The 27255-nt window shown below is 40.4% G+C and overlaps 1 protein-coding gene across 12 annotated transcripts in view; it reads right to left on the reverse strand.

The window, feature by feature from the left end:
- Positions 1 to 1278: 1278 nt before the first annotated feature.
- ABLIM1 (actin binding LIM protein 1) overlaps positions 1279 to 27255 on the reverse strand; it is a 176346-nt gene continuing 150369 nt past the window's right edge. For 4 of the 12 annotated variants that reach the window (XM_057370282.1, XM_057370280.1, XM_057370271.1 and 1 more), the window contains exons 11-20: positions 25593 to 25628; positions 24205 to 24334; positions 16251 to 16355; positions 13940 to 13987; positions 11519 to 11689; positions 9753 to 9844; positions 9524 to 9620; positions 8192 to 8256; positions 7840 to 7900; positions 6140 to 7163 (exon numbers count right to left, since the gene is read on the reverse strand). In XM_057370282.1, coding sequence (XP_057226265.1) covers positions 7126 to 7163; positions 7840 to 7900; positions 8192 to 8256; positions 9524 to 9620; positions 9753 to 9844; positions 11519 to 11689; positions 13940 to 13987; positions 16251 to 16355; positions 24205 to 24334; positions 25593 to 25628 — 843 coding nt within the window. In that variant the 3' untranslated portion in view covers positions 6140 to 7125. Of the gene's footprint in view, positions 1820 to 3060; positions 3142 to 5838; positions 5914 to 6139; positions 7164 to 7839; positions 7901 to 8191; positions 8257 to 9523; positions 9621 to 9752; positions 9845 to 11518; positions 11690 to 13939; positions 13988 to 16250; positions 16356 to 24204; positions 24335 to 25592; positions 25629 to 27255 lie in introns of those variants that run through there. The other 8 variants (XM_057370283.1, XM_057370275.1, XM_057370274.1 and 5 more) reach the window with 8 other exon arrangements.

Raw genomic sequence — 27255 nt, forward strand, 5'->3', positions numbered from 1 at the left:
GTCTCATATAACAGAAAATACAAAGGTTCTGATGTCTCCAGTGCCTGAAGTTCCCACATTAAAAAGGAAACCTTGATATTCTTTGACAGACACAGAACCTCAATGAGCCTCTCCCATCAGGAGACAGGYTCATTAGTGCAGTTAGGCATTGGCAGTTAAGCACCAAGGAAGAGAAAAAAGCTGACCTGGCAGCCACAATGCATCCACTCAATTACTTTGGTGCTCGTGTCCTCCTCTGGATAGGACTTGCCCAGAAGCAGTTCAGGTATATACAGGCAGTTTTTCAAGCTGCAGCATATTGGAAGAAGACTGAAAGCAATAAGGAGTTCAATGCAGCTCAGAAACTGTCTTGCATGATTACTCTGTTTTCAGAAACCAAGTCAGGCACAAAGGGAAATAAAAATAACCAAGGCTGGAGCTTTGATGCTTCAAGAGAGGAAGAAAAAAAAAGTCTGTGCCTTCTTTTCCAAGCACAAGTGAAAACCTACATTAACTAAAAAGAGTGCTTGGCCCCATGCACTGTGCCATATTGACAACAGCTACTGCAGTTTAATCAAAAAGCCTCTATTGGCAGAGCTTGGCACCTTGATGGTACCTTTTAATTCATAAACATTCCTCCCTAAGAGGGATGAATTTGCATGTTAGCTTGCAGAGAACCATCCTCCCTGCCGTTGTAAAATCCTACAACTCCACTGCAGTCTGATGAGCTGTACTAGTAATTACTAGCAGGGAGTTTGTCCTGAAATCTCTGGGTGCAAACCAGGGCACACTTAAAATAGCATTTTCTCACTCTGTCACTCCCACCCCCATCCACCCACCTCTTGGAGTAAATTACAAGAAAACTGACTCTTCTCCATCATTCCCATTACTTAAGTGATCTTAAATTATTTGAAAGACTGGTTAAGCTCCAGCCTTATTAATTCAAGCAGAAAGTGTGGAAGAGGGAAGACTGACAACACACACAGCAATTCACTTCCTATATCCTAGCAAATATTTACAAGGAACCCATTTTCCAGAAATCCAAGTGGCACGTCCTGYAGGGGAGCAGAGTGCCCACCGTGCTGCACAAACAAGATGCTGTGTCAAAAGAGTGCTGAGTAAGAAACAGTGGGGTGAAGAAAGTTGATGTGACCACGTGGATAAGTTACAGGGGGCTTCTCCTTCACTACAGACCTACCTATGTCCCTCTCCATATATACACACATATGTACACACATACACACACACAGAGATAGATGGAGAGATATAAATACATGTGCGCACGCAGGCAAACACGCATACATATATATATATGTATATATTTATATATGTATAGATTCTCTTCCAGTTCTTGGAGTGGTTACAACTACTTTAGTCTACAAGGCATCCTAAGGGCACTTCCTGGCTCTAGCAGTAAAGTCCATCGTATTGTGGAGAGAAGTAAAGGGAGTTATCACTGAGGGAGAAGAGCAGAACAGTTTTCTATCTTGTGTAATACCAGGTAACAGGCTGACACCTCTGAAAACTATGATTGCTGTTTCTGAGCCCAGATATTTTCTCCCTGTGTTCCAGGAGAGCAATTGTTCATCTTGTTCAATTGCTGTGTACAGAGGTGCCACTATGTTGGTTTTCCCTTTTTGGTGGGTAAGTAGTTGCTTCCAAACAGTTTGGACTGTATGATACAATATTCTATGMATCATTTGCTGTTGGTTTGTTTAAAGGGAGATTAAAAGAGTTTTGCTTTTTTCTTCATGTCGTTGCGTCTCCAGAGGGGTAACTTGTCAAACTCCTGTATCGTCATGCCAAATATTTCTTGAAAAACTTCAGGTGCTAAGTGACGCTTTAAAAAAAAAAAAAAAAAAAAAAAAAAAAAAAAAAAGGAGGGAGGGGAAAAAAGGGAGAAAAGGCAATGGTCAGTCAAAGCCAAAGAGACACAACAGGAGGTTGGAGTGCCTTAGGGATTTCATGTCGCTGTGTAAGAGCCACTGCTGGAAAAAAATAGTGCTTTGGCAATACACATATCCAAATCCTCATGGCCTTGGGTGCCCAAGAAATCAACCAGGGGAACTATTTCACTTGCTGAATAAGCAAGAGACAGAGAAATCATTGGTTTGAAGCCCTCCAACAAGCAGTGACAGACCAGAGAACAGCACCAGCTCCTGCACACCACCCCTGTCCCCARGTCACCTCTGCTTACTTTGGGAAATCCAACAGACCATGCGTTTTCAGGAGAGCTCTGCAGAGGGGCTGCAGGTTGGCATGCTCAGAGTTCTGAGAAGGAAGATGTCTGGCCAGGCTAACAGTCCAGCACACTTCTCTGCTGYTAATTTTGGTGCTGTCCTGGGCACAGGGTACTTCTTGTTCAGCCACTTTGGAGTGCACTGGATGGGGAATGTGWCTGCCTGTGGCACTGATCTAACACAGCACTGAATTTGGATTAATGACCACATATCTACTGGTCAAAAACTGGGCCCAACCCCAAATTATTAGCCAAATTACCCACAGTTTTGTGGCTCCTTCCATTCATCTTCACAGAAGATTAACTGGCTACAAACAACTTAAGCATCCCCAGCATTCCATTGGGCTGCTTAAATCTTCCTAATCCACAGAGCTGTAAACTATATTTGTTTGTTGGCAGAGATTTAGATCCTTGTRTTTTTGGACATCAGCCAGTCTAAGTAAGTCACAGGACTCATGGTAAGTTAGACTTTTGATCCTCAAGTAYGGCTGACAGTCTTAGCTAAGAGATGATCCAAGATTGAACAAAGTATTGCTCCATTCCAGTGGGGATCCTATGACACTTGTGCAATTTTGGGCTCTTAACAAATCCACAAGTACATAATTAAATGCCTGAAAACATAAGGGGATTGTGAGAAGCTCAGTCCRTGAGCAGGGAGACAGAGATGTGGGAGATTGTTCAAGGAGATGCAGCTGCTTCCTTGCAACATCTGATTCCTTTTTCCCTGATTAGTGCTGAGAAATCTTCCCACATTTCTCAGGACCCACATTTCAGTGTTTCAGCTTTCACAAACAACAAACAACTTCAGCAGCAAAGAGCATTTAGGAACTTGCTTCTCTTACCTCCAGCCTGGTTCTGTCTACATCTTTTAGTATTTTATTTCTCCCTCTGTTGGTCACCATGAGWATTTCATATGGAAAAATCTGTTAACAACGTATAAAAGGGGGAAAAAGAGATATTTATATGTATATTCTAAAGCAGACAGATCAAAATGTGTCTCATTTTCATAAACACACAAATATTTGTTTTCTTTTTCAAAGCAAATACCAGGATGGGGGGTTTTTAATCATTTATTTCTCAAGTTGTATGGAAGAMAAGCTGATCTGGATGGAGTCAGAACTTGTTTAGCATTGAAATGCCTCACATGGTAAAGCCAAAATTTTTATGGTGCATATAACACATCAGCTGCCTTTGGTCAGACTCTTTCTAGGCAATACACTTCCTTATCCATCKATGTATAAATTTATTAAGGTAATTGCATTTGTCACCCATTAGTCAAACTAACTGTTGCCAGGGTGCACAGTCCTAAGGACAGACAATTACGGAGTGGACTTTTAAAACACGAAAAAGCAGCATCCCTGATTAAGCAAGATATTAATTAGTGGGGGCCACTGCATTCAGGAGGATTTATCACATGACTTTCTTTGCCTTTTTTGGGCAATTAAAGAATTCAAACAAGTCATAGAAACAGTGCTGCTTGGAAAGGATTTCAGAAAATCTCAAAATCAATTTCTGGAATCATCCCTGGTGAACAAAACTCTGTTCTAGGATTTTTCTTTTTCTTTGGATAGACACTTCCATGCCTGGAATGACTTAGGAGAGCTTATGTTCTGTCTGCCAGAGCATCTCTAGAGCCCTTTTCACTGCATGTCTCTGCACAGCAGCATTCCCAGATCCCTCATCCAGCCCCTCATGAAGTCAATGAAGTTTTTCTGGAAACTTCAGTGGCAACTGGCTCAGCCTTTACTGTCACTTRTGAGTCTTGTCTTAATTGCCCACTGGGAACATGAATGAGACCCACCAAAACTCTCCTGGAGAGAGCTGAGCTATTACCAAATGCTATTAATTACATTATTTCAACTTCAGAAGAAGTTTGACCTARTTGACTTTTGTGCAGTACTCAGCAATTAAGTTCATTCCATTGTTAACAATTACCCAATGAACTTTTCAAAAATATAATAAATAACATTCAGGCATCAATGAACACACCACTGAGTTTATTGTAAGTAATAATAATTTAAATAACGTGTGCTTACATACCAATTGTAAGATATGATTCTTATGAGATTCTGACATTGTCACAATTGTACAATTAASTCTATACTTGGAATTACATTGTTTATGTTTGATACTGGAAATGGCTACCATAAACAGCATTATAGTAAACTAAAATGTAACTTTTCATATTTAAACAGGCAGAGTTTAAGTCAAGATCTACGGTCATAAGTACATTTTATATTTAAATATTCACAAAAAGGCATGTCTCAATCTGGGTTGGCAAGATGCACAAATTCTGTCCTTTCTGGAGAACCATTTGGTAAGATTGGGTCATTCTTACGATTATTAATTTCCACTTTTCATGTGTTTCATGCTGASTCTGAATTGGCTTATTTTGCTTTATCAGGTTTAAGTTAGTGTTGGATCATTGACATGAACCAAAACAGTGCCAATTCACACGTGCTGAGGGTCTGGCATCACCTTTATAAATATCAAGACAAAGTGATCTATTATCTCATGAAAATTCCAKTAAATTTTATAAAAATAATCATTAATAAATCATCATTAAATTTTGYCATTAATAATACTGACAGAATTTGTCACCCAAAATAGCATCCCAAATCACGGGGTACATCAACAGCAGTGGTGACTGTAAGAATTTCTATTGCACTGAAAGAGAAATTATTTGGAATAAAAAGTAGCATCTGAGGAGTCCCCAAGCTCTTGTTTATATAATATATAAAACCACTTGTRACTGCACAGTGCCCTGGGGTCTCAGCTTATAAAGCTGGGCTTATTGCCTTGCACAGTTTGTCTGSAGGTGACTTGGAAGCACAAGTAGAGCAGAAATTTGCAAAGTGAGCAGAAATTCTGATCCTTGTAACTTTGGCAAAATCATGATTTCATGGAAGGTTCACCAGCAATAAAGTTGTAAGATTTAAAACACAGCTCTGGTTGAATTCCCTCTATATATTATATTCATCTTTGACTYAGACATCTCTAGACATAGCTGTAAAAGCATTTTAATTTGTGTCTTAAAGTATAATTTGCAGACATTGTCTCTGTTTTCCAATAAATCTCCTGAAGAGTTTCTCATATAGGGAATTCAACATGATTGACAAGTCTCAGGGTAACAGTGCTGAGAGCTAAGGGACAGACAGACATATAGGTATCTTATTTCCAATCAAAGATCCATGTATTTCAATAATTTTTACATTAAGACAGACCCAACAGTGTGTCGTGAGCTATTCTGCAGCACTTTTTAAACTGGACAGCTCTGAGACTTTCCCACCGAGATTGGTTTTGGGTGGTAAAGTTTGACAGAGAACCAGCTATGGAGCACCTTCCATATGCTTCCTTTTTTTYCTAGAAAATCTTGCTTAGCCCAGGAAATTTTTTCCAGGAAATCTTGCTTAGCCCACACCAGGGCTGCCCTCAGCCTGCCTGAGTACCAACAGCTGCAGAACAAAGTCCAGAACAAAGGAGAGGTTTGGCACATAAGGAGCAGGGACCAAGGTGAGGTAAAGGAAAAYAAGGGAACTGAGACATTTCCCGAATTTTATCTGCATTTCACAGTAAAACCTTCAATGTCTTGAAGGAAAGTGAATAACATCTGCACTTGCCTTTGGCTCCAACATGTTAGGCATAGACACTCCTCTGTCCATTCTCATTCCAGGGACATGACCATCCGGAAGGGACTGCATCGGATACAGGTACACATCAGACACAAAGGTTACACACACAGAGGGAAAAGGCACTCAATTTGTGGTGAAGACAAAGGTGAATTTGCCCTGAGACTTCCTTCAAGCTTAATTCTTGGTCTTATTATACAGATCATTGYTATGGCCACTGTTCATTACTCCTCTGAGCAGGCAGAGGGATCCTTTAGTCCTGTCAGCCACCACAGCTCGTGTCCCAGCTCAGGTTGGTGACAGCTCCCACTGAGCATCACCTTCCWGGGGGACCCGGGCACCCCAAGACAGTGGAGGGCCCTCTCCCACCCCAGGAACTGGGTAAAAGTCTTCTCTAGCTCTTCTCTAGCATTAATTCAGATCCCACCCAACAGCACAGAAAGCTGGGCTTTCCTTCCTGTAATTTACTGTATCAGCTGAGGGACTTCTATTTTTTTTGTCTCTTCAATGGGAAATTTTTGCAGTGAACACAAACAGGGATAAGGTAAAAAGGTGCTGATTTGACACAGGTACTGTTTTTAAGGAAGTAACATTTGGAGCACAATACACGGACAGCTCTGCTCTCCTCCCATAATCTTATTMTCTTTCCAATCATCATGATTTTGATATGCCATTAACAAAATTATCCCAAGTAATTAAACTCTTCCTTAAATCGCCATTTCATATTGTGATTGTGCTGAGGAGCCAGGCAGACTCAAACCATTCTGAAAAAAAACCCTGCAGGCAGTAATTGAAGTAAAAAGATTTCTATTTGCAAGCACACCTCTTTCTGGCCCATTTATGATGGCAGCACTGTAGAAAACTACTCATCAGCCATCTTGTCTGGAGAGCAAATTCCAGGGTAAAAATGAGGAGTTCAAACTCCTGGTATGAGAGAAAATTGCCTCCAGAAGAGACTTTCTGTGTGTCTCTGGGGTCAGTACCAGAGAGGCTGGAAATAAATCCACCCTCACATGTCCAAAGACTGTTACAGATAACTCATATATGAACAGACAGTGGATTTTACAGAGCAAGTCACAGAACTGGTGTGAGCTGTCTCAACTCAGCTCTGGGGAGGTAACAAGGAGGAATCCGAGGCTGTGCCTGTTTTTTGTTGATAAGRATCTACATTGGTGATTATGCTTAAACATGCAGGAAAACCAAAGCTATTGTCTTAAGAAAACCCTTCCCTGTAGCAGAAATTCAGAGTTGAACAAGTAGCTGCTTTAAGTTCTGTTGTCAGTTGATTGATGAAAACCCGTACTCTACCTGGAAATCTGAAAAGCAAAAGAGAAATCTCATCAGCTTTAGAGTGGGGAGTAACAGGAATCAGTCACAATCTGCCAGATAATCTTTCTGTTTTCTGGTCTACCTAATTTTTCCAAAATCCCATCTGATTCTCTAAGCAACATTTCTAATTTTGGACTTAGTTTGTAGAGTCAAATGCTACAAGTATCACAGTCCTATTCATTAACTTTTTAAGTTTCATAATTTTCATAAATAATATCATCAATTTTTATTTGGCAATGACTGATACTACATCCAGCTCAAAGTGATAATGAAGATCAGTGGGGATTAGAGGGCATGATCTCCCTTTCTTCACTGTGGCACATTATTTCAGACTGCTCAGTGGAWGACAATTTTCAGAGAAGGAAAACACCATCACAAAACTCAGGTCATATTCCTGATAGTGCACACATTACTTGCTTTCCATCTGATTCAGTGCTGAACCATAAAAAAAGGATCAGTTGCACAGAGCAGATTTAGCAAAATAAACCCAACATTTTTAACAGGTATTTGAAGTGTTTTGAGTTGATCGTCAAGTTTGCCAGAGAAAATTMATAAGTACTGAGCAAATACAAAGTAATCACATCCACAGCCTTAAAATAAAGCAGCAGAAATGATCAAATATTATGCTGTAATAATAGGCTGTGAAAGGCTCCTCAGCCTTACCTCTAACAGCACCACTCACATCCCCATAACTGTTGTACTGACCAAAATCCGTAGAGACCGGCTGTAACAGGAAAAGAGAGACAATTCATCACTTTATGAGCAGGTTGGTACATGGGGAGAAATAAATGGCTTTAATTTTTTTATTTCCCCCTCAATTTTCAAGCATTTCTTGCATTGCTCTCTTGCCTTTCTAACAAAGCCGTTTGTGGGAAGGGAAAATAGGTTTGGTCTGACTTCAGGTGCTTTTRTAAGAAACATTTATCAAACTGAAAATCCAATCTAATTGATATGGAAATAAATACCACAGATAATTAAAGCCACCTTTCACTTCTCACAATCATCATCTTCTTACCCTGTGAAGTCCATTTTTTCCATACCCAGGGAGAGAAGAGGTTTTGGAGGCTGAAGCATGTGCTGCTGGATGAGGAAGGGAAAATATTTTACTSAAAAAATCCCATGGAAACTAAAAAAAATTAGAACATTTGAAGAATCACCTAGTACAGAATACACRGTTAAAAGAGCCATATACACAACCAACTGAGACTTTAAAAAACTCAACAAAAACTTCTGMACATTCTGTAAGTCACAAACAGCTTCATGATGCCATGGTGGCAGGCCATCAKTAAGGGACAATGTGATTTTGCCAGGTTCAAAATCAAGGTGGTCTCCACTGGATTGAAAATAATGGTCATGGATCAGCCATGGCATCAGCTTTGGGAAAGATCCTGCTGATTCCAAAAGGCAGACGATGACTGCACTGATTATCCCTGCAATGAGGGATGGACAAGTCTAAATGAAAGAACTCTCCAACCTGTGCTAAGGTTAATAAAAAAATCCTAAATTCTGAGTTGATCAGGTAGACTCTGACTCCATAAAAATTACACACAGTGAGGGAGAGCCACAGGAATCCTCTCCAAGGCCATCAAGGCAACACACTTATACAACAGGGAACATGAGGAAATCTTAAGTTTTCTTGGCAGCTGCTCCAGTGGATGACTCCAGAGAGACTCATCTTGTCCCTTCTTGGCTCAAAGTAGAGCTTCTGTGTACAATGACTAGCGAATGAAGAGAGTAAAATAAAAYCCCCAAATGCTTCTCTGGAGATCTGAGCAGGCCACAGCTGTACATMAAAATGTGAAATGAGGCAAAGAATCGAAGTCACCAATTAACCAAAGTTAACTTTTGTGCTTTTGCTATGGAACCAAATAGACCCAATCACGATAACAACCCAGGTCAAAACTCTGGCTGTGTTTGGAATATGCAGCCTCACTGGTCAATGTTGCAGAATTTCTTTCCTTGGGAAAAGAGACTAAACAGGGACAGGAACCACCAGTTTAAGCAAAATGTRTTATTTGTAATTTAATAACCTAGCCTATTAGCATGTGTGTGATGTAAGAGTCACTGAACACTYCACCCCACTCCTTATCTATCTTAGAGCATCTCTCTTCTCAAAATTGCCTGAAAATCCTCAACCATATATTTCTTCTAATTAAAAAACAACCATGRTAGTCCTCCCCTCACCAAAACCAGGTGATGAATTAAGCCACTCTTTCAGAACAGTCACCACACATCCATATCAAGCAGTCTTCCCAGCTGTCTCTCTTCTGGGACACTGTTTGATATGTGCATTTGAGGTGTTTACTATCCATTGTTCACGATTAGCTGCATTGCCTCCATGAATTACCTGGAGAATCGTAACGACTGGCAGAAAGGGCTGACCTACCCCGACTCTCCTTCTCCATCTCTTCCTTCAGTATTAACTGTCCCAGACCAGAGTTGAGCTACAAATGGCAATTAAAAAAATATCARTAAGACAAAGCTGACCGAGACAGTGGTAGAAATTGCTTACAGAAAGCAAAGGGGCACTTTTTGGATGGTGCTCAGAAAGAGCATGAGGACAAGCTTATAACCACCTTCATGAGCTGCTCCTCCTGCAGCTGCCGGCGTCTCTGCAGCTCCTCATCATCTTCCTCCCTCCCACTTGATCTGCGTCTCATGTCAGCTCCTGCTTCCACAAAACCACAGCACAGAGAGAGCTTTGTGCACCAGTTCAAACGCAGCTCACAGGTTTCAATGCTAGTTCAAAGTACTGGTCAGTTTGATTGGCTGAATAAACAAAACAGTATTTTCTCGCAAAGTCAAAAGACTTTTTCAGAACTCCCTCTTAATAAAACTCACTTGGGTAGCCTGCCCTATGGTTATGAGACTTGTTATAAACTAAATAAAAACTTAAGCTGCATGTGAGCTCCAAAACAAGCAACAGTCCTGGATACAATAGCCATGATTCAGTTTAATAGAGAAAARGAGCTCATGTTGCTGGTTCTGGAAACGTGGGGTTTAATAACAMCAGCAGCTGGATCACAGCCGAAAACCTAAAATCTGATTTACATTTACACTTTTATCTAGACTCAGAAGCAAATCTGAATTAACATTAAAATTAAACTACACTCGTCTCCAAAATGAACACTCGTAGGTGAAACTAAAAAGGTGCTGATCTTAGTCTAAAGTGAAGTAATCTAATTTGAGCCATTGGATAAAGTTAAAATAAATTCAGACACAGTGTTCTACATTTTAGTTCTTTAGCTTTCATTGAATAATTTTTGTTTTCTAGAATATTCTTAAGAAACTATTCAGTCTGGATGCTGGACAATTCCCTGAATATGCAGGATGTGTTATTACTGCAAGCATTTAGACAGCAGTTCTACTTTTTCTGCACAGGCTTTATCTGATGTAGTTATTTACCAGCCCTGCACTAGACAAACTCAGTGTTTAAAGTATGTAGCCATTTCAAGTATGCAGATGAGAGAGCTTCAGGTATGTTGATGTTATCCTGTGACTCAGGGACTCTACATGTTTGTCAGGTTGCAATCCTAACTAAAGGACATTTTCCAAAAATTGCTGCTGCATGTGCAGTCCCTTCAATTGGTCACTGAGCTCTTCCACCCTGTGTCTCCTCTCCTAGAATTTCTGTGAAGATCCCATTGTTATGAAAACCATAAATCCCCTCACAGAGACCTGAAACAAGCAACACCTCAGTGCTTCAGACATGACTTCAGAAATGAACTAGGCTAGATAGCTTATTTTATGCTATAAGGGTCAATAAAAAAATAACAAGCAAAATACAAAAAAAAAATTAAATTATGATGTACGTGGATTAAAGAAAAGAAAATGAGATATGTGTAGTGCTACAACACAGAAGAAAAATACCAAGTCTGTAGAAACAGTAACTCTGAAAATCAGGAATTATTTAGTCTGTTAATTTTTCCAATTCAGTTGTTGCTTCTTGTCATGAAATTAGTTGTGTGGTTGGAAACAATCATATTTTCTGTAGAATTTTTGCTATTAGCTTAGGACTACAAGATTAAATAGAATGACTGAAAGAAGTCAGGCTTGTGTGACACACCACACTTTTTATGCTACAGCACTTRAGTTCAAAAAACTTGTTTATGGGTTAATATCTGTGTGATAATCCCAAAGTCCTATAGCAAAACCTCTTTTACTCAGAGCAATTCAACAGTTTAAGATTCAGACAMTCAGTGGTCTCACCAGGAGAACTGCACTTTTTGCTGAGCATTCTGGAGTGGACATCACCTTCCCTACACGTTTTTGCAGCTGCACTTTCGTGTCCCTTGGACAGCAGTACCTTTCAACCACACTTGAACCATTTGTGTTTGCATACCTATGGCAGCCAGGGAGGGAGGGCCTGGCCAGTGGTCAGTCTCAATCTTTGGTATCTCGTTGGGTGCTGGTGCATGAGCTGCTGGGAACTTGGAGGACTTGATGATATCCTCGGAGGACTTGCTCTGTGCTGCCAAGGCAGCTGCATCTAGATGGCAATCAGGGAACTTAGCTACGTAATCATCTGGAGCAGGACAAAGGTCAGCCTTATTTTGGCAAAATTTTATGCTTTACAAGAAGTTAGTTTTCAAAAGCAAACATTTTCATGTTTTGCTTTTCCAATTSCAGTTTGAAGCAAAGCAATGCTTTTGTCTTGCCAATAGATTGGAACCTTCCTCTCCTCCCGCATCCCCACCCCAAGACAACCCCAAATCAGCTCTGGATTTTACTAGGGTTTCACTGTGTAGGAATGATTAGGCAAAAGCAAGAAAATGCAGCCTAGCAGTATTTGCCAACATCTCCTAAGGACAGCTGATTATTTCTGAAGATGAACTCAGATTTCCATACTAATAAGTCTTCCCTCTAGGGGAAGCAAAATGATAGATCAGAGTAACAGTACGAATTCTAACATTACTGATGCTAATTATTTCTTATATTTCYGTGAAAAGCTGCAAAACAAAGAAAAAAAGAAACCTGAAACAAATATGTTTAACTGGGGGATTTTTTTCATGCTGCATGCCTTGGCTTAGAGCATGCATCAGTAGTAAAAGAAGATGTGAACTTATTAATAAATACTGAACTCCATTCAGATCAACTTGGCAGGGCAAGGCACTTACAAAGCAATGAACCTCACCAATAAAATTRGCTTGATAGTGGGGCTTCCACTTCTAAGCCAAAGCCTTGTACAAGCATGTGAGACTGTGCATTATGGCTTTCTCTTCTTGACATTAAAAAAGAAAAAAAGAATCTAATAGGAGTCAGTGTACATTAAACCCAGCCTTAACTACCTCTGAGCTGGAAAACGTTAGCTCAAATTACCTTTGCTTTTATGAGGCTATTGCATCAGAAGTAAGGGTTCTGAACTTATTTTTCCTTTTCTCTCTTTTTTTTTTTTTTTTTAACAGAAAGACATCTTTTTAATGAAGAGATGCTCATCCAACGCATTCTGGGTTGTTTAGGAACATCAGTATTAGCTATCATTGGGAATTCTGAGCAGCTGAGAATTGGAAAACTCTAAGCATAACTGCAGGYATGGAGGAMGCTGGTCAGAGTTTACAAAAGCATGACTTCAAACAGTACTTACGTATTAGAATTGGTGATGTCAGTGGTTAAACATTCACATGTTAATGGGAGGTGAGGAGATACATTAAAACCATAAAAATAAACAGAAACAGTGTTAAGACTTTTTCCAAAATGAGCATATGGTTTGAAACTTAAAAAAAGAAAGAGGGGAAAACCCTGATGTGATACCAGAGCAGTAATTTGCAGTGCTCTCACTCTGGACTACAGAAYGGACTTGTGGGATCTCCTGCTCGTCCCAGCTCTGTGGCTCTTAACCAACTRTTCACCTAAGCCCTGCAGTGCTGCTGATTTGCCACTTGACCCTAAACACATTTCACTGGATAAAACATCTGCAAAGGCTGCAGAGTCAGAGCCTTTAAAAAGTGGAGTCATTTGTCTTTCACYGAGGTAAATAAAAACCATCTCCTGTGCAGAGTCTCCTGTTCACAGCGGGAGGGAAGAGTGGACACACTCCTTTACAATTCAACCTTCCCTTGTGGGACTAAAGACAGGCAGGGCCCTGGGCTTCTGCCATCATTGTCATTCCAGACTTTCTGTGACAACACCAGCACCAGATATCTTAGAGCACTAACACCGCTGTCCAACTCAGAACCCAAACCCTGGAAAAACAAGTACAGCAAAGTACCTGAGCTGCAGCACAGGGTTGAGAGTCAAATTAGCCCTGTCAATGATAAGTCACCTATAATATCTTCACTAATTACAGATTCTTATTTAAAACTGCAAGTACATTTGGAATTCCAGTCCGGTTATAACAGCCAAATCTTTGTTGTTGAAATAAATTATTGTACTGTGTCTGATTAAAATAAGGGTATTTTAATGAAGTCCTGTCAGAGATCAGTCTGCTGTTAATCCATTTTAACATGACCAGTACCTGTACTCATAAAATAAAAACTTTAAGAAGAGAATTGCTGAAAGGTATCATAATGCAAACAGCAAAATCCCAGCTAATGGCAATTTTGCCATTAATATCCACATGGCAAGATCAAACCATATTATCCAAATGAAACAACATGCTTTAAAMCATAACCACTTTCCAGGACATGCAATTACAGCCGCCTCAAGCTTGGACAACTCAATTTTTATGCTTACAAAGTAAAAGCTGAATGCTTTTYACTGATTGTACAGCTTTTAATTCACTTGACACTCTGTATTTTGAAACAAAAAGGRTAAGGTCATTTACCGTGTTGTTTGTAGATTGGCGGTTTCCTGTAAATGTTGACACCTTGATCTGTGATATCAAGAAACAGAAAAAAGGGAATATGAGAACTACTTCAGTTGTAGATAAAGGTAATTCCACCACTAAAGCAATAAACAGACAAAATCAAAGATGTAGCACAAGAAAAAGCCAGAAAGCTATTTCTAGTATTATACAAAACCAGATAWTTTAAAGGAAAGAAAACATAAGAACAAGTGAAAAGTCAAAGACATGTGGTATGGAGTCCTTTGGAGCTGATTCTGTAACATGTGGATGCATCAACTCATGAAACATTAATTTTAAAGTGGGATAAAAGTTAGAGAAGAAATGTAAACAGGCAAGACATTTCAATGGTGAAGATACAAGCCATTTGGGGAAAACTACCCCAAATAACTTCTGTGGAAAATTGTGCTTCAGTCAGAACAGCTCAATTTTCTTTCCAACCRACTGGCTGGATTGAACAGAGGAGAATGCAGTGAGCCTACAATTCACTTCAAAATCCAGAGAACAAAGCAGCTGCCTAGGACATTGTTTTGAACAGTCAACAACAGCCACACTTCAGTGAGTCAAWGGGATTCTTTACACAGTGTTCACTGATTCGATACTATTTCTCAAACAACAAGCACAGATTTCATTTGTAATTTTTTTTAATGCAAGGCCCACCATATTACCTACGTAAATCAGAATAAAAAACACTTCCCAGAACCCTAATGAAGTAAATCTACAGCATGTCTAAAAGATACCATATTTTTACAAATAAAAATCTAAGACAGGAACCATTTTGTTCTCAACTACCTTCCCACCCCAGCCAACACTTCATGTATTCGGCACAGCTACAAATACAAAGGCTAATCCAAAATCAGCACTACAGTGCAAAAATGTGCCAAAATCTTATTAGAAGAGCAAATTGAGCTACAGGGAGCTAGAAAATTAATGTCAGAAACCCATTTTGCTACTTTATAGTGCCTGAAAGAAGTTTTCATTTACCTTAGAATGAAAGATGAAAAGGAATTTCAGAAACACATGCGCTGYATCACAGATCCAATTAAAGGGCTACAGGAGACAACTTTGCTTGTGGCATTAAGGAGAACTAACCCTAAACAACTATTAAAATGGAAGCAAACCTTACTCTGCAGAGCCCTCCAACCTGACAAAACCAGGCAAACCCATGGCACACAAAGACACGGTGGTATTTCATTCTTGTGCGTGRTCTGTTATGGCCACTTGAGCAGCAAACAGGTCTGAACCCTAYAAGGGCAGTCACACAGTCCTTTTGCACACACAGACACCAGAAGGCTCCAGAAGGACGGGAGCACAGCTCCTTGTGTGGCTGCACAGCCCCAGMTRATGAGGAAAGCTCCCCCACCATGCTTCAGGTCATTCCTCACAGTTATTCATGCAATTAGGCTCGAGTTTAGGCAAGGCATTGAGAGCCATATGAGCTTAAGCGGTTAAAAGAGCCAACCTCAGCCAAGCCAGGTCACCCTGATGGAAAGGGGGAGTGCACAAACTGTTCATCTGTCCCATTTGAGGAGAGGGAGAAGGGCAGGAACCTCTGGCAGTGTGGAGGAACACGAGGCTGGAGAGAATCTGATTATAACTACAGATCAAGGCTTTCAGCTAGCACTGAAACAGCCAGATGCATGGTCAAACCCTCGGGACAGCTCATCCCATCAAAATCCAACACATGGTCTTCTCAGATGCTGGAACAACTGTAGAGCTCATTTCAAAACACAGACTGCCCTCCAAAAAGAACATCCTAGGGCACATATATCCTTATGGATCTGCAGGTCTCTCTGAGAGCACCAAGCCATTGCACAAAACAAGAACCAACCTTACCAGCTTTAAAAAAAAAAGGAACACTAAACTAGAACTGTTGGGTTCAAGAACGACACAAGTCACAACAATCTGAATGAATAACATTTGTAATGGCTCACTGGCCACCTCTTTTCTGCATGTGAATCAAAACCAACTCCTCTAAAATTAGCAGAGCTCAGCTGGTGCAACTGGGAGAAAAACCAAGCCCTGCACAGCTCATCTGCTGGCCATCAACAGGCCCTGGAAAACAATGAATTCTAACAGTGAAAAACCTGGCCAAGAAAATAGGTAAAAATCCCAATGAAACCCCCACGTTTCTTATGGCACTACTCCTCTCAGCAAACCCAGAAGCAGTTCCAAACCCCGAGGGTGCAACCCATGGTAAACGGTGTGAAAGGATGGAGACAAGACAGAAGTTACAAAGGCTACATTCTACACTGTGACAGGACAGCGAGACACACACGGTGCCAGCTCCTACCTGGAACATGGAAATGTTTAGGGGCCTGAGCGTAAGTTGGAGTGAGAGGGCGACTGTCAGGCCGATAGGGGACAGGGGAGTTCCGACCGCTGGACGGCTCATTGCCTCCAATGAAAGAATGGAGAAAACAAAATGAGAAGAGGGAGAGCAATAAAACAAAAAAAAAACCAAAAAAAAAAGCAAGCCCAATCAAACCCAAACAAAACCGGTGGAATCAAAACATCCAGGGAGAAAAAAAGTTGAACCAAAAGTATAAATACAAACAATAAGGAGAACTGGTAGTAGCCCTGGTGACTTTTTCCCCCCTGATATTCCTGCAGAGACAAAAAAAATTCATGTTCAGGCTGGAGTTGAGGTTTGAGCAGCTCAGACTCATTCTGACGGCATGCAGGCAGGAGCTGTGTGCTCGTAGCTGGTGATTAGATGGGCAGGATAGAAAAGAAGAATGGAAGGTTACTTGGCAATGATTTTTTAGTACGGAGATTGATATTTGGAATTAAAAGGCGCAAACACGGAGCGGAGTAGTTGATATGCAAACCCAAAGCAGGTAGAAGCAGATGCTGGCAAGTACTACAGTTCACTAAACCAAAAGTGTACAGAAACCAGAAACAGAAAATAGCTGTTAGGTCACTTGGCCCACATCAAAAACAGAACCTTTCCTTACACACTCTTTCATTGGTTTAGGAAAATCCTGATTTTCTAGGCAAAATAATTTGTAAAGCAGTGCAACCCATCTGGTGGCTGCRCCCACATCGTGCATGCCGCTCCAAATCTCTGTCTACGCCAAATTTGGCTCTGATGACAACACCTCACCACTGCTGATTTAGCAAATCTGAATTGAATACCTAAAAACCTTAATTCTATTTTGCACACATTGTTGGTTCCATTTGTAGGATTAATCTTACTGGGACTTCTCCTTTTCCTCCTGGCAATGCACCACAGCAATCCAAGGGCCCTGAAAGCTCCCGTGTCTTGTCAGGGTGAGAGGACTGCTGCACAACCACGATGGTTGATCCCAAGATGTAACAGCCAGATATCTGTTCACATGTCTTTGTGTGTACCTTGAAAGAATGCTGCTGCTTCTTTTATTGTACAGTTCTTCAAACTGGAGCAGACTTACACAAGGTAAAACCATCCACATGGGTGCTTATTTTACACGGCTGGGGGTGACCACAACACTGAAAAATAGGGAAGCATCAAACTCCTTCCATTTTTAAATACAAGGGTTTAAAAATGCCTAGAAATGCTGATTAAGAAAGCAAGAAAAAAAATGGAGGGCAGAGGAGGGAATTATAACAAATACAGGAGGACTATAAAACATTGGAAAAAATAAATTGCAGGCCTGTTTCCTGTGTCCTGTTAGAGGACACAGAACCTTAGACTCAGCACACTGTTTATATACTTGGGATGGGGAGATAGGTGTGGAAAAAGGAAAAAATAAGTTTTCWTTACAATTTACATGAAAAATCCTCTTTTACTTGAACAGTCACCTGCCAATCTAAAGGCACCCAAAGGGAGAAAAAGCATGCTCTTTACAAATCTTGCTGAGATGAGCCCCAGAGGCTTCAGCCAGTATACAAGTTAACCCACTGTATATGATATTTGCTGGCTGGTCTTGTATCTGGGACACAAATCATTTTTTAAGAGAGAGCTGGTGATGCTGTTTAATGCACCCAGCACCAGGCAGACCATGACTGTGGTATCATCCTGCAGGTGATGCTTCACAGATGTCTCTGTTGGTTTCTTTTCCTGAGGTACCCAATGCTAGCAGTGACAAATAACTCCACTTTATGCTTTCTAGGACAGCAGCCTCATCACCTCCACCCTCTGCAAGAGGGAATGGCACAGCTACTCAGATTCCCATTAGGCCATCCCTGAGGAGCCTGCTCTCATAACGAGCCTTAAGTGCTTGGGATGCAGCTGCAAAACCACCCACARTTCCTGGAAGCTGCACCAACATCTGCAGAATGTGCACACACACAGAGGAAAGCAGAGCTCCCTGTACCTGCCTCCCACGGCCTCATGGCCAGTCTGCTTGCAGCCTTACATAAAAACCCATTAAATCTGGGTTCCTTGCCTGCACAGGAAAATCTCTCTTACTGTCTCAGATATGCTGTACCTACAGTTAACTCTCCAAACCAACAAGAGCACTCCAACACTGTAGAAAAAACTAATTCACACGCCCCTGGCATGAAGTAGAATGTCTGTGTATAGGTGGGGGGATGTTAAAGAGATAATGGAACAAGCTCAGTCTAAAAATCAATCACTAGAGCACAGCAGAAGGGAAATTCAGAGGCTTTCCCCCCCCCTTTCATTCTCTTTGCTCCATCAGATGTTTTCTGTAGCTGAATTTGTTAGGCAGGTTGCCCTAGCAGTCAGGAATAGAAATGCTTGCCTACACACAGCCCAGCGTAAKGCAGGTCCCTGCTGCCTTCTGAGGTGCTCCCCACTGGGCTCACTGTGGGATTCACAGCTCAGCACACAGAATCAGGCCAAAAAACCCATATGCAACCAGCACCGAGCCTTCTGTCAGCTTGCAGCCAACACGGAGCCTTCTGTCAGCTTGCAGTTTGGCTGCTCTGCTTCTGAGCAGGCATAGGAAAACAAGCTCAACAACACCTGAAACCCTCACTCCTATTCAGCTTTTGTCAAACTATCATTCATCCTCTTGTCCAGATGTGCAGCCTTTATTTCAGTCACAAAACTAGAAGTCATGAAACAGCCAAAACACAACTGTTTTCCAGAGCACTCTCACCAACCTCCACAAAACCCTTAAATAGTTATCAGGTACAGAAAGCATTTGATTTCAGAGACCTGCCTCAGGTGAGGAAAGCAGGAAACTTTGAAAACCAAGATCCAAATTCCCTGTGAAGGTGGGTAGGTTCCTCATGGGAAGGTCTGTGAGCAAAGGAATACACATTACATTGGAACTCTTTTACATGGAAATCTTATGGGGGCTTTGCAATATTCTTGAATGCCTCTGAAAAATTCTAGGCATGTGGGATGAAATCCTGGCTCTCAATGAGAGTTTTGTCTCTGATTTCAGAAGGGTCAGGSTTTCTTTCATTCGTGGACTTGTTTTGATTCTTTCATAGCAAAGACAGTACTTTATTGAGACAACACCAAATTCAATAGAGTGTCCAAATTAGATTAAATGAAGTCTAAGCTGATGCATATAACACACTCTTCCAGCTTTTTCAACATATATGTAATATCAACAAACTCTCACTAAGATTTTCTGAGGGTATTTAGCCCATTTCACTCCTCCAATTTCTTTATTTTTGGCTATGTCTATGAGGCTTAATCATTATGYTTCTTTAAGCCTTATGTTGTATGAAAACACACTGAAACTGGTCTAAATGTCTGCTTTACTGGCTTGATTATACAAAATACCAGAGGTGTAATGTGTCATGTGACACTTCAGTTATCATGCTGCTGGGAAATCACATCCCTTTACCAAAGCAGTTTAGACACAATCTGTATTTTTTGACTCCTAAAGGAAAAAACCCCAAAATTTGTAGCTTTTTGAAATCTTTCTTACAAACTTACATCAAGTTCACTTCCTTGCTAAAAGTACAAGTGAGAAAGGTTGAGCCAGTAAAAAGAACACATGGTGCCTTTTCTGTCTCAGTGATTTGAATTTGAGTTATGACACACAAATGCTGTCCAGGCCTTCAGAAAATTGAGGATTCTTACAGCATCTTCCATGACACATCCGATAAAAACCAAACCCATCCCTCTGTCTACAACACTTGTAATCCCACTTGGCCTTTTGTACCAATAACTGAGAAAGACACCYGATCTACATGCCAGGAGATTCTTTCAAATCTGAAAACAATAAGCATGGATTTCCAGTAGTTCTTCTGATTTATCTGTTGAAGAGGGTATTTTCTCAACAGAAAAAGAATGAAAATGCCACTTGAAAGAGTGTGAGCATTAATCTGGATTTACAGCAAAAAAAAAAAAAAAAAAAAAAAAAAAAAAAAAAGAAAAAAAAAAAAATAAAAAAAAAAAAAAAAAAAAAAAAAAAAAAAAAAAAAAAAAAACTTTGAAATTGCAAGGACTATGAATTAACTGCATGCTGAAATGAGGAGTGTATCTATTTTTAAGGGTCCCAATCTTTTTAAGTGAGATTTTTTTAGATAGTGATATAATAGGAAAGCGGACAGTGCAGATTGTCAAAAATCATCTAAAATGAGGCAAGAATAAAACTAGCAGTGGTGATCTAAATCACAGGCCTGAAGAGCTATGATGTTGACATCTATTAGCATTTCTTGAAAGTTCATGGCAACAACTTTCTTGTAACTACTTTTAATTATCTCCAGTTTATGAATCTCTACATTAACCAATGGTGCCAGATTGGAATCTACGTTCAATCTACTCAAATCTCTCTTTTTTAGCTCTTTTAAATGATAYAAAYRATGACCTTCTCCCCCAACAGAAGARATGGCCCAGCCAAGTGCTCCAATAAAAATCAAAGTAAAACCACATTCACAGAAAGCAAAAAACAAAACTAAAAGCTCATTAAGCAAAATGAATTCCTTAAARGGGCACAGTGAAAGAAAAATCCTCCTCCAAATCAAATAATGGAAAATAAAAGACTGAAAAAGAGACCAGATCCTCAGATAATGTAAATCCTTGCATTGCTACTGCCTTCAGCAGAGCCTGCTGATTTGCAATAGTTGAGGAKAGGCCTAGAGATTTTAATTTTACTTTTTGGGCCCTAATTATTGCCCATGAGAATAACAAAGATTGACTGCTTTGTTGCCATTGATCTTTATGTATTTTCTTCTGTGTATTTTTGATCACCTTTTCATCATTCAGGCAATACTGTAGTCAATTTTTTCAATGCATGTTTTAAGAATGTGGCAGTAATAATTAAATTTGATAGGCCTACTGCTGAAGGGATTGTTATGTACYGCTTTAGAAAGAAACTRAATTAGGCACATCTARGWKAYAAATGACAATGTTTTTCTGTGTTTTTCTACCAGGTAAATCCTGGAAAGGATAACAGGTGTCTTAAATGTCCRTTTTTRTTTTTYTTCTCCTTGTAAATTTTTCCCTATCTTTGTTCCYCTCCCCRGTGCSRTAGTATTCTTAGYASTTTKTAGTAATAAATCTATTTTGCAACTTAAGTTATTCAGCCTGTCTGACCATTCTCTGGAGCACATAYGTAYCTTTCTSTCAATTATGTTATGTTATCTGCAAGCCATAAATTTTAATTGGGCTTTTGCTCTCCCTTCTCCCTCTCCAGTGGGGGGAAGGGAGAGAACGYCGTGGGTGCAGTGCTTTTTGGCTTTCAGCACAGTCCAAACCACGACACTCTTCAACTAGGGCCCTTAGAAATGACATATTTCCTCCAAAAAAAAAAAGGAGGAAATTCTATTCTAATGTAGTTCTGAGTGCAACAGCACATTTCGAGGCATGCTCAGCTGCACAGCCATAGGCAACCTGCCAGAGCTACGCCTTATCAGCTCTGCCAGCAGGCCAACAAATCTCCAGCCTGGAGGRTACTCCCTGGAGAGGGGCCTGGCTCCTTACCTTTGCCATGGGGGATGAAGTGGTGTCGGAAGGGGGAGTTGGGGCGGGAGTCATGGAGAGCGGGGCCGCGGCTGCCCGTGCGCGGGGGCTGCACACCCAGAGCCAGCAGCTCTGCGGCACCCAGAGCCGGGGGGCAGGACAGAACGGAGACAAAGAAAAGCAATAAGAGACAGGCAGGGAAGGAGGCTTCGAAGGAAGGAGAAAAAACAAACAAAAAAAAAAAGGCATTGAACAATTAGGATTCTGGAAAGAAGGAAGGAGGGAAAAAAACGAAACGGTTAAAGACGCGCCAAAGGGTCCGTAAAGGTTAGACAAAATTACAGGATGTGTTAGAAGAGAGGCTTAGGTTTGAACTGCAGCGCTAATTTAGCGTAACATCATTGGCTTAATGAGCTTCTGACCAGGCCTTGGTACCAGAAAGCAGCCTGCTACCAGCATGCAAACATCACAAACATCGACGCTCAATTAGTTAAGAAAGCAGCTGGTTTGAAAAGTGCCTGACCAAAAAAATGTCAGTCAAGAGGCATGCAAGCTGTTTTCTATTGTTTTAAGACATTCCAAAAATGCTGCCAACATCAGCTGGGGCACTGCAGGAGGAAAAGGCTGCAAACTTTTTCAGAACTTATAGCACTCAATTTTTGAAGAACCTTATGCTGACAACATCAGTACAGTTCACTTCTCTCTCAAGGGCTAGCTATGAGCAAAAAGAGAAGTTATCTGGGGCCACTGGGTTTATTCACAGAGAAATTTTTCTTGCATAYAAGATGGTGAAAAGAAGTGCCATTAGGAGGCAAAAAAGTACATAAACGTGCTATTATTCAACATGAATAATTACTGTAGGAAAATAATTACTGTCRGAGAATTATTAAAGTAGCTTTAACAACTGCCCCGAAAAAGGGTAGGAAATATCAAATGATGAATTGTACAGAGTTACTTCTGTGTCATATGAGGAACAGTAACAGGTGAGCCCAAGATGAGATCATCCGAACAGAGATAAATTTGAACAAATATCTTCTCAGAAAATCCTCCAGGCTGTGGACTTTGGAAGATTTTACATTTGGACCCAAACTCTGGCTTGAGCCCATCTGCCCATCACAAGAATTACATAAACAGAGATTCCTTCGGGGGAAGGTCTTTGACTGAAGACAGACAGTAAAATTCAATCACAGTCGTCTGGAATAGGGCCTGAATTTGTTCATATCCTTGATACAACYGGTAAAAATGGAAAAATCCCCTCARAACTGCCAAAATCAAGGGRCAGAAGTTTGCAGCTTTTTCACATTTTCAAGTCTCTTTCAGTTTCAGTTGTAACATCATCTTTAAACACAGTCATGTTGTCAGCACTAAGGATCAGACACAATTTGCTTCTGTCCCACCTCCCTTGGGTCCCTTAAATAAGGCATTCACTGACAGACACAATTGGCTGCTTTCAGCCCACCCCCACTAGGAAATGGCTACAGCATTCAAGTTCCACAGTGGTGGCTCTATTATAAATCTTTAATTTTAAAAATGCAGCTCCTATTGCATATGGGCTTTTGGCATCCCAACTGTTCAGCTGTAATCACCAAGGAAGATGAAACCGTGCGATTGTATCACTTAATTTAAAAACAGATCACAAAGATTTGATTCATTACCATACACAATAAAATCAGTCTTGAAAAGTCTTCAATGAATAGCATTTAGTGATACATTTTTATGCAGTTTGGGTGTGGATGAATAGCTCATTTTCATATCTTRCTTTTAGATACACAACCAGTAATTCTGAAGGCACTGGGAACCTGAATGACCTGTACATTTTCTATATTGTACATAGAACTTGCACATTACTGCTAAACTGAAAAATTAAGTTTGTGTTTTCAAGTGTTCCCAGGCAACTGCCTATGGGTTTAATTAAGAAAATACCTTGTGAACCATGAGTCCATATCTTAAGAAACGACGAGCAATTTGGAACATAAGGGTGTTTTGCTTCTGAATAAGAGATTCTTTGGCTGTGCCAGGCTTTAAATGAATTTTTTACAAGGGAGTAACCCTACATTGCTAACTTCTGTACAGTCAAGCCATAATTTTTGTTTCCAATTTGTGATACTTTTCCTGGATTCCAGAATGAAGTTTGCGATTTACTGCTGCAAATTTTCCCTTGCTTTCAGAAACAGGTGGAAATTTTTTAAATAGTTGATTGGAAACAAAACCAGAAGATGCATATTTATGGTGCAAGAAACAGTCAGCCTAGTGCAAAAAACTATGTCAATCAGGAACAAAAAAAAAAACAAAACAGAAAATGAGACATTAAATTACACATCAATTTTCAATCCAAAACTTTCAGTTCTAAGAGAAAGAAGTGCTTCACTGCACCACTGAGAGGCATGATAAAGAAATAACAGTTCTGCATGTTTTGCAATGCAGTTGCCCTTACCAGGTCTGTGGAAATGCTGGGGGGAACGTGACATGGTGGGGGTGTAGCTGTGCCGACTGTACACGGGSGAGTTAATGGAGCCCTGGCTGGTTGACCTGTGAATCATGCGGTCCCGAAGGTCCTGGTAGCCCTGCAGGACAGAGGCATCCGCTGATMAATGTAAATGCATTTTACACATTTTTAGCAGAACTCAACTTCTGTGGATCTGAAGGCATCAGCAGAAGCGACTGGAATAGCAACATCCCTTAAGCTTGCAGCCCACTTCATTAGCACTGCTCTCCAAGGATCTGCTCCAATCCCTTTTTATAGTCTGGGTCAGACTGCAGTCTTGGAAGGTTCCAACTCCACCTGTAATTTCTATAAAATCCTCAATTTGCCCACATTCCCTSACTCCATAAGGGAAGCTGCATCCAGAACATGTGTCCTGCAGTGTCCTGCACAAGACACATGAGCTGGCCATCAGTGAGCTAACCTGGAGACCAGCAAGAATTCAATATCTGCAGCACAGAGCTCCCTGTGGCTAAATTTACCATGTGTCACAACCAGCTATATGAGCAGGTATTTATATCCAAATTAGATTCCCCATGTATCTGAAAATATGGCACCTTCTTGTATAGCAAAATTCAGTGTACTTGGATTCCTGGGGGTAAAAAAGCCAATAAATGAAAGAATCAATAAACCTCAAAACAAACAACACCCTCACCTCCCCACCTCTCCATGAAGCAAACTAAACCAGGACAAAAGGAAAAAGGGCTGATGTCAATGCATGAAGATTTACAAGAAATTTTATAGCCCCTTAATTTTTAACTAGTAGCAATCAGTACAACTTTWWTGTTGCAAATAAGCAACAKGATAATGCATTGATAATGATTCTGYGTGATCATCTATTGTATCCCGCAAATGACTTTCCAAAATTTTCACGTTATTATGATGTTCAAATTAACTCCTCTGGCAAAGCAAAACCAAACCAGACCATAGCTATGTTTTCAGGACAAAAATGCAGCTATTTCAGTAGCAAACATRGTTATTATTTAGATGCTTAGAGCAGCATTTTATCTCCTGTAAATCCTGCAGCTCCCGGGATCTGAATCCTCCTGTGCCACAAGGAGCAGGAATGTGCCAGAAGTGACGCCTGCTGGCCAAAGGGCTCTGCTTTACAGACAGCAATCGGGCATGAGTGGCAGCTCCACTTTTTGTGCAATCTGTCAATAAGAGCTCCCTCTTTCCTTCTTAGAAACAATTTTTGTTAAGTTTCAACATTTGGAAGACATGTTTGTGTGGCAAACAGAGATGGATCTGATGGATGACAAACCCAACACCTGCATTGGCTCGAGTGAATAATTCTAATCACGGTAAGATACTGCCCCCAAAGGTGCCATCAAACTTACTTCTGCAGAAGGGGTAGGTGATAATGTCCTTGGAGACTGCAAAGACATAAAACATAAGGTTATGAAATATTGCATATATGGGCCAGAAAAAGGTAATCTAAACATTGCTGCAGATACTCTGATGTAATGTAAAGTGGCAATGCAGAAGTTACTGAGGCCATTCCAACACCAGAACCTGCTTTTTCCACATTGCTTGGAACTGGTCCATAAATCACTGAAGTTTAAAGTTTCTGGGAGAATCTTTGTAAGCGTGATTAACTCAGTCAAGTATCATGCAAGATCATCTTAGCCATCTAATCACTGTGGTAATTAAAACATAGCTGTAAAGATCAAAATCAGAAAGAGTTATTAATTTAGTAACCATGCCTGTTATGAAGAAATCTTTCAAATGGAAATTGAAAGTAAATAAACTTAACTCAGAGCTTTGCATGGAAAATCAAAATACAGATAATCTTTCAGGATGGAGCATGTTTTCCCTCCAACACACACACTCTGGCAAAAATGTGCATCTCCCCAAGGCCTTCCATTTCATACCCATGCAAGAGAGCACGTAGTTGTCATCAACATTTCTTTGATATGACCTCCTTTAAATCTCTGTGTTCCTCCATGGTAACGTAAGGAGAACAGACAGGAATTACATGCATGTGTATTGAATGACTGCACAAAGGCCAGTGGGCAGAAATATGCACAGTATTATGAAAAGTTTCTGTAACACAGACAGGGAAATTGAGSCAAGGAATACCTTTAGAAGAAACATATGATTATGCATATGCTGATGGTACAAACAAGAATAAAGGCTATGTGTAATTACCAGTTATGTGCCCTTCAACCACCAGACATTTAATTTGAAGCTGGAAAATCAGGACTTAATTATTTCCTTTGTGTACAAAACTTCAATATTATTTGTCATAATAGACTGGTCAAGATATTATACTCCTAAAAATAAGACCACAGTTATTACAGAATGATATAGCTATTAAGATAATATCTCAGAAGCTAAATTGCTGATTCTAGTCTGACTACCATATTAATGTACAACAGCAGTAGTGAGAAATGTATGAAGAGTTTTTGGTAATAAATATCCAGCTGATAAATATCCATACATTTTGGATTGAGAGACCGTTCATTCTAGTGGAGCTGGTGACACTGGGAATGCAAAGTATCCAAAGGAGCAACATTTTTTATTGGATGAAGGATGTCTCCTTTTCAGCAAGTTTCCATAAAGCTGTTAAAGACTGTTTTTGCTACTTCCCATCAAAGCCTTGAAAGTCTTTCACATTCTCATTTTCCTAATTCCTACYATCGAACAGCAGCAGCTGTAAAAACTTTGCTCTACATGAAACATACCRTGCACAGCACTTTGGAACAACACTGTCCACAAAAACTGAGAGCTAACCTAAAACCTTCAAAAAAGCACATGTCGTGAGGTGCACTCCCACATTTTTCTACTAGCAATTCATGCGTTGGTCTCAATAAATGAATTTCTACCATCTGCTGGGGTTACCTGGATGCTGAGGAAATGGCTGCAGTAAAAGGTAGTCACAGGAATCTAAGACTGGGAAGGCAGCCCAGAACATAGTGTGCCGAATTCAGGTATTTTTCCTTTCATGGGTTTTCACTCCATCACTAGCTGACATAATCCCATTGTTTTTTTGGGTAATGG

Source organism: Malurus melanocephalus, unplaced genomic scaffold, assembly GCF_030028575.1.
Source record: "Malurus melanocephalus ecotype Western Australia unplaced genomic scaffold, MMel_1.1 scaffold_122, whole genome shotgun sequence".
NCBI lineage: Eukaryota > Metazoa > Chordata > Aves > Passeriformes > Maluridae > Malurus > Malurus melanocephalus.